At 44.7% G+C, this 11,764-nt stretch overlaps 1 protein-coding gene across 1 annotated transcript in view; it reads right to left on the bottom strand.

Moving 5' to 3' along the window:
* Positions 1–6,072: 6,072 nt before the first annotated feature.
* The window catches only part of Ciao2a (cytosolic iron-sulfur assembly component 2A), a 13,655-nt gene continuing 7,963 nt past the window's right edge, over positions 6,073–11,764 (bottom strand). Inside the window, exons 4-5 of the mRNA XM_021207303.1 lie at positions 8,841–8,886; positions 6,073–6,700 (exon numbers count right to left, since the gene is read on the bottom strand). Of these exons, the coding sequence (XP_021062962.1) occupies positions 6,603–6,700; positions 8,841–8,886 (144 nt within the window). The 3' untranslated portion in view covers positions 6,073–6,602. The remainder of the gene's footprint in view (positions 6,701–8,840; positions 8,887–11,764) is intronic.

Here is an 11,764-nt window from a genome sequence, read left to right as displayed (position 1 = left end):
GATTAAAGGCGTGCGCCACCACACCCGGCTCTTCAGACTCTTTCTTAACTGTCTCTGTCTCTGTCTTTTATACACACACACAAGTGTAACCTGCTCGGTCTTACAATGTTACCTATGTGTTGATCTCAAGGCTAACTCCTCCAGCTGGAGTGTGTATGGCTCCTCCCTGGGGAGACCATTTCTCCCATCTCAGCACGCTCCACTTGCCCTTCATTTTTTGTCTAGGGTTGAGGCTGCAAGACTTTTCCCCCTCCCATGGGTGTCGACCTTATTCAGGTCTTGCTGAGGCGTCCCACGTTGTTGAGCCACCCTGACATTTCTAGGACACACAATCTCACAGCAAATTTTCTGTTCTTCTGGCTTACATCTTTCTGTTCCCTCTTCTACAGGGAACCTTAGGTGCGGGAATTGTGTTGTAGATGTATTCCTTGAGGCTGGGCTCTGCAGGAACCCATCTCTGCATTTTAATTGGTTGTAGTGTTAAGACAAAGTCTGTTACTCAACCTGAAACTCACCATCCTGGCTGAGCTGGCTGGCCAGTAAGCCAGGGAAGCCTCTTGCCTCTGCCACCCAGTACTGAGATTATGGGTGCTGGTCACCAAGTCAGCTTTTACAGAGGTGCTGGGGACCTGAAATAAAGTCCTTCTGCTGGCATAGACAACAGTTTATCCACTGAGTCATCTTTCCAGTCCCTATCGTTAGGCTTAAAAACTGAAAATCTCAATAGAAAAGTAGATAAATAATATCATATATCCTTTGAAATATAAATATTCCCCCAGTGTGATTTTTAAATAAATATTTTAGTAAACAAATTTAAATAGAAAAAGATTTTTTTTTGTCCTTCACTGTCTTAAGAGTTTTACTGCTGTGAACAGACACCATGACCAAGGCAAGTCTTATAAAGGACATTTAATTGGGGCTGGCTTACAGGCTTGAGGTTCAGTCCATTATCATCAAGGTGGAAGCCTGGCAGCATCCAGGCAGGCATGATGCAGAAGGAGCTGAGAGTTACATCTTCATCTAAAGGCTGCTAGTAGAAGACTGATGTCCAGGCAGCTAGGATGAGGGTCTTAAAGCCCACGCCCACAGTGACACACCTATTCGAACAAGGTCACACCTCCAAATAGTGCCACTCCCTGGGCCAGGCATATTCAAACCAGGACATTCACCTTGGGAATTTTTTTAAAGTAATAACTCCAACGTTAAGAGTTATTGCCTTGGTCATGGTATCTGTTCACAGCAGTAAAACCCTAAGACAGTGAAGGACAAAAAAATATCTTTTTCAGCCAGGCGTGGTGGCGCACGCCTTTAATCCCAGCACTTGGGAGGCAGAGGCAGGTGGATTTCTGAGTTTGAGGCCAGCCTGGTCTACAGAGTGAGTTCCAGGACAGCCAAGGCTATACAGAGAAACCCTGTCTCAAAAACAAACAAACAAACAAAAAAATATCTTGTTCTATTTAAGTTTGTTTACTAAAATTAAATATTTATTTAAAAATCACACTGGGGGAATATGTATATTTCAAAGGATATATGATATTATTTGTCTACTTTTCTATTGAGATTTTCAGTTTTTTGTTTGTTTGTCTGGGATGATTGTAACTGGAGATTTTCTTAGGCTTAGAATTTCTTTGTCAAAGTTATAATTCTTTTAATTTTTTTAATTTTATGCATATGGGTGTTTTGCCTGTGTGTATGTCTGTACACTGCATGCATTCACTCTATGGGTGCTGGGAGGACCCAAGTCCTTCAGAGGAGCAGCCATTGCTCTTAACTGTTGGGCCATCTCTCCAGCGAGATTGCAATTCTTCCTGAGACACTGATCCATGTTCTATAGCTCTGTGTACACCTAAGGTACCAAGAATGTGGCCTGTGTGTCCCTGCCTAACATTGAGTCATCTCTCCAGTCCCTATCGTTAGGCTTAAAAACTGAAAATCTTGCCGGGCATGGTGGTGCAGGCCTTTAATCCCAGCTAAGTGCAGAGCCCATAGTTTGGACTTTCGGGTCTAATCTGATGTAGAGACCTGTGTAGAGAGACCTTTGAGACCTCGCCCCCAAGAATCATACTTTGCTGCCATCTAGTGTTCACATCTAGTAAAAGCGCCTAGCCAAGAGAACCCAGTTGCTTCCTTGTGCTTTAGGGCCAAGCCTCTCTCTTAATTTTTTATTTGGTTTGGTTTGGATTGGTTTGGTTTGGTTTGGCTTGGCTTGGCTTTGTTTGGCTTTTCAAGACAGGGTTTCTCTGTGTAGTCCTGGATGTTCTGGAACATGCTCTGAAGACCAGACTGGTGTTGAACTCAGAGATTCACCAGCTACTGTCTCCCAAGTTCCAGGATTAAAGTTGGGAGTCACCTCGCCTAGATCCCCTCTTCTACTTTTAACAAGGCGTACACTAGGTTTCTAGCATAGTGCCCAGCTTGCTTTCCTTTAATCCTCACACCATCCTTATAACAAAGATAATATTATTGACATGTGTAGAAAAGGGGATAAAAAAAATACACAGAGGTCAGGTAATTTAATCATCGTCACACAACGAGCTCAGAGCCCAGGTGCAGTTAGAACAAGGTGCAGTTTAACCTAGGTCTGTGATCCTGGTCACCTGCTATGAGAGGGTCAAGGGTCTATGTGGCACCAACAGCACTAGGAGAGAGCCTCACACAGCAATGTCCCCAGTCACAGCATGACTGTCCTAAGGAAGAGCACACGGGGCAGCCTGGAAACACCAGTGATGAATCTGAAGCCCTACAGCGCCCTGGCTTGTTTTCTGCCATCTTGTTAATACAGGAGGGTTACCTGCCCGACTGTGGAAGCCCTGTGACTTGTGTAGCAATCCTTCTGCCTCCTAACCTGCAGCCCCCTCCCACGGACACGCCACTGTCTCCTGCTGGAAACATCCACCTGTGGGTAACATTACTTGCTTCATGTGTGTTGAGAAGGCTTCTAACGAGGTGCCCATCTGGAGAGTTGTCAAGGGACTAGCAAGCCCAAATGTCCCATTCCATTATTTGTTTCCTTTCATTGCTGTTGTCTTGGCTTTGTGAGCCAGTGGCTCTCTCCGTAGTCCAGGCTGGCCTGGAGTTTACAGTGTAACCGAGGTTGGTCTCAAACTCTGGGGATTCCTCCTGCCTCAGCCTCTTGAGTGTTTACAGGTCTGAGCCGCCATTTCCAGCTTCAGCACTGTTATTTATAGCCCAAAGCTCTTGACTTGGGGTCCACTGGCTTCAGGTGTCTTGGAGTCGGGGTCATGTCTGTAAATTTCCCCCTTTTTTTTCCATAAGGGGAAGGTCTACATTTTGACTGATTCTCAGATTGGTTTGAGACCTTCCAAAGGGGTTAAATACAGTTCAGTTCTTGCTTTTATATAATCTTCAAGGTAAGAAGGGATTCATTGTTTTTAAATGGTTGAAACTGGGGGAAGGGAGAGTTCGGGACTCATGAAAATCACATGAAATTAAATTTTACACCAAGTGAGATGGCATGGCCTGTAATCAGTGCGTTTAGAAGTCAAAGACAGGCAAGTTGCTCTAAGTTCAGGTCCAGTCAAGGCTACATAATGTGGCCCTGCCTAAAATAATAATTGTAATAATAATAGTAATGAGATAATGAGTTTCATTCTGTTCTTGAATATGCTTGTTTGTTTTTTGAAACAAGATCTCAAACTTATTATGTAGCTTAAACCAACTTTTTGTTGTTGTTGTTTTTCGAGACTGGGTTTCTCTGTGTAGCCCTGGCTGTCCTGGAACTCACTCCGTAGACCAGGCTGGCCTCAAACTCAGAAATCCGCCTGCCTCTGCCTCCCAGGTGCTTTGATCAAAGGCGTGCGCCACCACGCCCAGCTGACTTTTAACTTCTGATCCCCTTCCTTCTATTTTCGGAATGCTGGGATTACAGGTGGGCCCCACTATTCCTGTGACTCCAAGTTAATAGCTTTGAGCTATAAATAACAGTGCTGAAGTTTCAAGTGGAGGCTCATACTTGTAAATATTCAAGAGGTTGAAATAGGAGGAATCCCCAGAGTTTGAGGCCAACCTGTAGGTTGTGCAGTGCTGGGGATAGAACCCAGGGCTTCATGAGCACCAGGCAAGCATCTGCCAACTGAGCCACATCTCCAGCCTCAATCCATAAATTGAGAGTAGTGAACCACAAGAAAATGCCTCCATTAGATCAGGTTGTGCCCTGGCCTGTAGGGCACTTTCTTGGTTGATGAGGGAGGGCCTAGCCCATTGTAGGTGCTGCGACCCTTGGGTTGGTGGTCCTGGGTTCTATAAGAAAGCAGGTTGAGCAATCAGGAAGCAGCCCTTCCCCGCCACCGCCTCTGCATTGGGCTCTCCAGGGTCCTGCCCTGACTTCCTTCGATGATGAACAGTGATGTAGAAGCCTGAGCCAGACAAACCCTTTCCTCCCCAGGTTACTTTTTGGTCTGAATCCTCCCGGGCCAGGCTTTGCCTTTAAGTACACATTCCTCTACCACTGGCACCTTTCCCACAGCGCGGGGACTGAACCCAAGCCCTGTGGTTACAAGGCAAGTGCTCTACCACAGAGCTCAGCTGCCCTAAAATGTTTCTTATCTCATTCTGGTCCAAAGAAATTTCTCTGCAAGTGATGCACGGGAGAGTATGAGGTGACGCTAGTGCAGGGAAGTTGCAGGGACAACAAGTCTGTCTGTCCAGGCTTCTTGGCTTCTCTGTGGTGGTCTTCCCTTCAGGGAGTTGGATAGGACCCTCTGAAGCTAGGTTTGAGCAGTTTCTTTATGCTCAGCTCCTAAGCAGAAAGAGGGGCTATTCCAGGACCTGCCCTGGGGAAGAAAATTTCTGGATTCTGTGACTTCAGGGGAGAGAGGGGCAGAGGCACAGGATACTGGAGGGCAGTGAAACTTTGCCTTTAAGGCGTTGTCTTAATTACTTTTGGGGCTAAGAAATAGTCTCACTCCTTAGCCCAGGTTGGCCTTGAACTCAAGGTGGTCCCCCTGCCTTAGTCTCCAGAACACTGGGTTTATATGCACAAGGCATCATGTCTGACCTTGGTTTCCCTAGTTTACAGTACTCAGTTAAAACACATATAGGGTATTGTTTCCTGGGCCCCAACATCACAAGTTCCAAAGACCCTCTCAGAGAACGGTTGTCCTATCTTCTAGAACTTTCCCAACTTTCTTAGTACTACAATCCTTTAATATAATTCCTCATGCTGTGCTGATCCCCTCCCACAAAATTATTTTGTTTCTACTTCATAAGTGTAATTTCGTTATGAATCGTTAATGTAAATATCTGATATGCAGGATATCTGATATAAGACCCCTGTAAGAGGGTCATTTGACCTTCAAGGAGGTTATGAGCCATAGATTGAGAATGGCTGTTCTAGAAGTAAGCACTGGTCAAATGGCACATGCCTGCACACACATGTGCATGAGGTTGGAGAGCACAGAGCAGGGCAGACATGCCTGCACCCAGCAGCACATGTCCAGACCCTCTCTGATGAGGTTTCCTTGGCCCTGCTGAAAACCTGTTGGCCAGTGTCAATTATGACACCCCAGTAAGCACTGCTTTGCCCTCAATGTGGTTAGACTTGAGACCAGAGAGACAAGTCAGTGGCTAAGGGCACTTGTTGCTCTTGCAGGACCCAGGGTTTAATTCTCAGCACCCATATGGCAGATCACAACCATGTGTAACTCCGATTTCAGGGAATCTGATGCCCTTTACTGGCCTCCACAGGTACCAGACATACATGTAGTGCACAGATATACATGTACTTAAATTTTTTTAAATATATATGTATTTTTAAAATATTTCTAAATTTCGAAGGTACCTAGCCTCTTGCCCTGCATATATACATGCAGGCAAAACAATCATACACATAAAATAAATTATTTAAAACTATATAAGTCATCAGACCCTCTCCACATATGACCCTCAGCTCTAAATGCATGGGTCCAGTGCTCTCCAAAAGGGAAAACAGGTCTCACCTCTTCATTCTTAGACTTCACTCTACACAATAATCAAAGAAGATAGCTATGGAGACCTGCTAAAAGTCCATATTTATGTTAGAATTTATAATTCAGTAAAATATAAGGTGATCCATTAAAAGAATCATCTGTCATATTTATTTTAGAATGGTTTAAATCAAATACATTTGGGCACAATAGATATTTGACATGAAAAGCAGTTGTATCAGAATGGTCATCAGAAAAATAGTAACATTTTACACATCATAACTAGAAAATATTTTCTGTCTGATCACTTGAGTTAGAAATCCTGAGAATGTTACTCACTGAACAATTAGAATCTACCTTATAACTGAAATTTGCTCAGAAAGAATCCTCTTAAAAGATGCTCTGAAGGCCAGGCAGTGGTGGTGTACACCTTTAATCCCAGCATTTGGGAGACAGAGCCAGGTGGATCTCTGATTCCGAGGCCAGCCTGGTCTACAGAACAAGTTCCAGGACAGCCAGGGCTACACAGAGAAACCCTGTCTCGAAAAAAAACAAAACAACAAAAAAAAAGCTCTGAGGTACAAATCACCTATCTAGTCGACATGTGTCCTCTACATCTTACAAAGAATTTAAACAAGCAGATCCAACGCTTCCAAGCCACTGGCTCTTAGGAAGGGTTCAGTCTGGCTCGAGGACGCACTGTTCCACGATTTCCCGAAGGTTGGGGTTCTCCATTGCAGCTGCCACTCGCTCTTTGTCATTTATCTGCTTGTTGACTGCAAAACACAAGGACAAAAGTTAACTCTGTTGACACAGAGGTCAGACAGCATTTGTCCAGCCTGCTAAAACAAAGCATTTAACTGCTTGAGAACTTACAGCTAACTCATTATACATTTTGTTAAGATTTTTTTTTCTCTTTGGCACACACATATACACACATACACACACACACACACACACACACACACACACACACACACACACACACGTGCACTGCTCACAAGTTTGTATGGCGGCCAGAATAGGGCACTGGGTCCCCAGGGGTTCTGAGTGGCTGTGAGCTGCCTGGTGTGGGTACTGGACACTGAAGCCCAGTCTTCGGGAAGAACAGCAGGTGCTTTTAACTAATCCATCCTGTGGCGATGACTAAGGTCCCGAAAGCAGTCTCGAGAGAAAAATACTCTCTCGTGCTCCACTCTACAACCAACTGAGATTTTGATTTCTTTCTGGGCATCAATACACACATTTCTACACAGTTACATTCAGAGTGAAATTCAAAACTGCTGCTTTTCCCACTTAACCCTGTTTGTTTAACTATAGTGCTAGTTACATGGCAAAAATTCTAAGTGTCTGGCCAGGCATGGTGGTACCTGCTTTACCCAGCACTCAGGGGTCAAAGGCAGAAGGAACTCTATGAGTTCTAGGCAAGCCTGGTGTACATAGTGAGACCAAGTTCATAAATAAACAAACAAACAAAATGGACTGGGAATACAGCTCAGCGGGACAGTTCTTGCCTTACACATTTGAAGCCCTGGGATCAATCTCTGGCGTTATAAAAAGTAAATAAAATAAATAAAGTGAGGGCTGGAAAAGTGGCTCAGAAATTTATTTATTTATGGTTTTTTGAGATAGGGTTTCTCTGTGTAGCCCTGGCTGTCCTGGAACTCACTCTGTATACCAGGCTGGCCTCGAACTCGGAAATCCACCTGCCTCTGCCTCCCGAGTGCTGGGATTAAAGGCGTGCACCACCACTGGCTGGCAAAGAGCAGGCTGCTTTTCCAGGAGACCTGGCTTTGATTTCCAAAACCTACATGGCAGCTAATAACTCCAGTTCCAGGGAATCTGATGTCCTCCTCTGGCCTCTAAAGGCATTGGAGGCTTGAATGCAGACATGCATGCAAGCAACACACACACAATAAGCAAAGAAACAAAGTGAGAGATAAAATTCCTCAGCTTAGGAGGTTTGGAGCATTGATCCCCCAGAGAACTATAAAAACTAGGGCGTGCTTTTCATTGTTCTCCCACAGCACCTAACAGGCTTCTAGCACAGGCTGGCAGGCTGCCCCGGCAGGCTGCACCTCTGGAACAGCGAGTGTCCCCCCTCCCTCTACACTATTACAGCATACTCTTAGGGCTTACTGTCTTCTCTCACCTCACCCATTACCTCCCGTTTTCTCCTCCTCTGTTCTTCTCTACCTTTTCAATCTATTTAGTGATGCTAACATACAAGCACTTTTATTATTTATTTGAGACAATCTCACTGTGTAATCCTGACTGGTCTGGAAGTCACTCTGTAGACCAGGCTGGCTTCAAACTCAGACCTGCCAGCCCCTGCCTCCTGGGTGCTGGTACTGAAGGCATGTGCCATCAAGCCTGGCAGGAAGCAAGCACTTCCAATATTCTTCTCTTCCCTTGTTTCCCATCATTTGTACACAATTCTGTTTTCCATGTACCACATAACTAATGAGGAAACATTTTGTGTTTTGCTGTTTTCCAATCCCACTTCTACAATTTTCAAATGACTGTCAGTTGTCTTCTCTCTACAGAAGAAGGGTCACCCCCATTCCTGTCCTAGCACATTCACCCAAATGCCCCACCCCCACCCCGCAGATTCCCTAACACATGACTTGTGAGATTCTTGATTTCAAATTTCCACACAGCTAAGGTAAGGGGCTGTCAGAGAAGGACCAAGGCTTCGTAGCTCAAGGTCTCTAAAGCTGGACATGTTTACGGATCTGTATGTAGCCTGCGATCAGAACCGGTTTACAAAATGACTTCCTTTAAATGCCTGGGCTTCCCCACCTGTGAAGGAAGAGAATAACTGTGGTGTCCCTCTTTTTTGCAGGGCACCCCAGTACATCAGCTGACAACCTAGTGCCCAGGACAAAAGTATCAGCTGAGGCCATCTTCACTTACTGTCATCTTCTGTCGAGTGAGTTCCTTCAGAAATGTAGATTTCCAACTGGAGAGAAGAGAGACAGAAGCAAAGCATCAGCAGCGTCCAGAGGTGTGTAGGGCAGATCCAGGAAGGGGAACGTGGGTGGGAAAGAGGGAGGAGGGGGAGCCCAACCATGCTGTTAACATCAGAGACCAAACAGGATGGAACTGAAGCATTTCCACCAACTGACCCGCGGGGGGCGTACCCTTGGATTTCTGTATGAATAAGCACGGCTCTCCCGAGATCTCTGCCCTACCCTCACCTGCTTCCCAAACCTGTGTCTGACCTGCCTTCTGTCCACCTCCAGGGGCACCACACCAGCAACCCAGTGTCCTTCTTCTTCCTCACTTCTACACACACAAACACATTTTTTTCTCTTATGCATATTTTATACACAAACACACACAAAGTTACTGCTTAACAAAAATGAGACAAATATGTAGGCTTTTGCATACGAGAGCATCCCCCCTTTCCTGTTATCTGCCTTAGTTTATTCCCAGGTGTAACACCAGTAAAGCCCGTCTTGTCTAGCCTTGTTAGCCCCACAAATTAGCCAACTCCTAAGCTCTTGAGCTTTTGATACAACCACAAAACTGCTACAAATCCTGTGGCTGAAGCTGAGGCCAGCCTGTGCAGAGGGCAGCACAGAGTCGGCCCAGAGATCAAAAGTTTTCAAGAGGGAAACAGTCAGAACGATTATAGCAATTAGGGACCTTAGAGATTGTCTAGTTCTCTCTCTCTCTCTCTCTCTCTCTCTCTGTGTGTGTGTGTGTGTGTGTGTGTGTGTCTGTCTGTCTGTCTGTCTGTCTGTCTCAGTTTTTCAAGACAGGGTTTCTCTGGGTTTCTCTGTGTAACAGTCTGTCTGTCTGTCTGTCTGTCTGTCTGTCTCAGTTTTTCAAGACAGGGTTTCTCTGGGTTTCTCTGTGTAACAGCCCTGAGCACTCTGGAACTTACTTTGTAGGCCAGGCCAGTCTGTCTGTCTGTCTGTCTGTCTGTCTGTCTGTCTCAGTTTTTCAAGACAGGGTTTCTCTGGGTTTCTCTGTGTAACAGCCCTGAGCACTCTGGAACTTACTTTGTAGGCCAGGCCAGCCTCAAACTCAGAGATCCAAGTGCTGGGATTAAAGATGTGCACACCACGCCCCACTTAGTTCAGTTTCTTTTAAAAACACAAAACGCGGCTGGTGAGATGGCTCAGTAGGTAGAAGTGCTCGCCATACAAGCCTGGTGACTGAATTCAATACCCAAAACCCACAGTGGACAGAGAGAACTGACTCCAAACATGTTCCATGGCAAACACACTATTCTCACTCATACAAACACACAATTAAAAAGACCACTATTCAGATTCCTCCAATAGCACAAAACTCCATGAAAAACAAATGTTTAACTCTGGTTAATTTACACATGACTCACTATTCTGAAATAGCCACAGGCTGGGCATAATGGCAGATGCCTTGTAATCTTAGCACTTGGGAGGCAGCAGCAGGTGTCTCTGTGAGTTCGAGGCCAGTCTGATCTACACAGTGAGTTCTAAGACAGCTCGAACTGCATAGTAAGATCCTTTCTCAGAAGAAAAAAAAGAGGCCAACAAACAGAGATGAAGAGTCAAGCTCTTAGTCCCCTGCTCCTATGTAAATTACTAACATGGCTCAGTATAACCAAGTAGTCAATCTTATAACTGACATGATGGGACAAACTAAAACTATAGCTTCTTCATGCTATGTACTGAAAACATACTGTTTTCTTACCCAAAATGAATAACAATCTAATCATGAAACATCTGAAAACCCAATTTGAGAGAAAAACTATAAAATGTCTACACTCTTTACAAGTGTCAAGATCTCTAGGTGTGCTGACAGATGCTTATAATGCCAGTGCCAGCGCTAGCAAAGCTAAGGCAGGAGAATAGCCTCGACCTCAAGGCCAGCCTGGGCTACATAATGAAATCCTGTCTCAACAACAACAAATCAAAATCATGAAAGATAAGAGCAAGGAACTACTCCTGCCTAAAAGAAATCTAGACATAACTACTGAGAACCATTGCTGGAGGAGGGGCAGGAAGGGGAGGGAACACTACCACCATAAAGCGTATTACTGGACAACTGGGAAAACAATAATATATATTATTTATTTATATGTGACTATTATATATAATTTATTATACATATGATTTATTTATTTTATGTGCATAAATGTTTTACCTGCATGTATATAGGTGTACCATGTGCCAATGAAAGTCAAAAGAAGAACTAAAGTTATAGATGGTTGGGAGCCACTATGTGGATGCCAGGAATTGAACTCAGGTCCTCTGTGAGAGCAACCACACTTAACCACTGAGCCATCTCCTCAGCCCCAAAACAGCATTTTTAACAAAAAGTGGGAACAACTCAAATGTCTAAAGACTGGTAAGAAAGTAAAATTAAACAAGGTCTCTCCATTTAATTGGAATATTATATAACACTACCTTAAGAATAAAACACACAGCAGGGCGGTGGTGACGCACGCCTTTAATCCCAGCACTTGGGAGGCAGAGGCAGGTGGATTTCTGAGGCCAGCCTGGTCTACAAAGTGATTACCAGGACAGCCAGGGCTATACAGAGAAACCCTGTCTCGAAAAACCAAAAAAAAAAAAAAAAAAGAATAAAACACACACTTTAAAACATCAACACTAAAAACATACTAAGTCAAGTCAAGGAATCCACCACACGCTGTCTAATTTCATTAAAATGAAATATCCCAAGGCAAATTATGGAGACTGGAAATAGATGGTAGTTCTGTACAGAGAAGAGCATGAAGTAAGCATAGAGAGACTGCTAATCAGTATAGGCTGCCCCCCTCCTTCTCCCCTTCCCTTCCCTTCCCTTCCCTTCCCTTCCCTTCCCTTCCCTTCCCTTCCCTCCCC

The sequence above is a fragment of the Mus pahari genome, chromosome 10 (assembly GCF_900095145.1).
Source record: "Mus pahari chromosome 10, PAHARI_EIJ_v1.1, whole genome shotgun sequence".
In the NCBI taxonomy this organism is placed as follows: Eukaryota; Metazoa; Chordata; class Mammalia; order Rodentia; family Muridae; genus Mus; species Mus pahari.
Note: the sequence above shows the minus strand (reverse complement) of the source record. Positions and strands in the feature narration are given on the sequence as shown.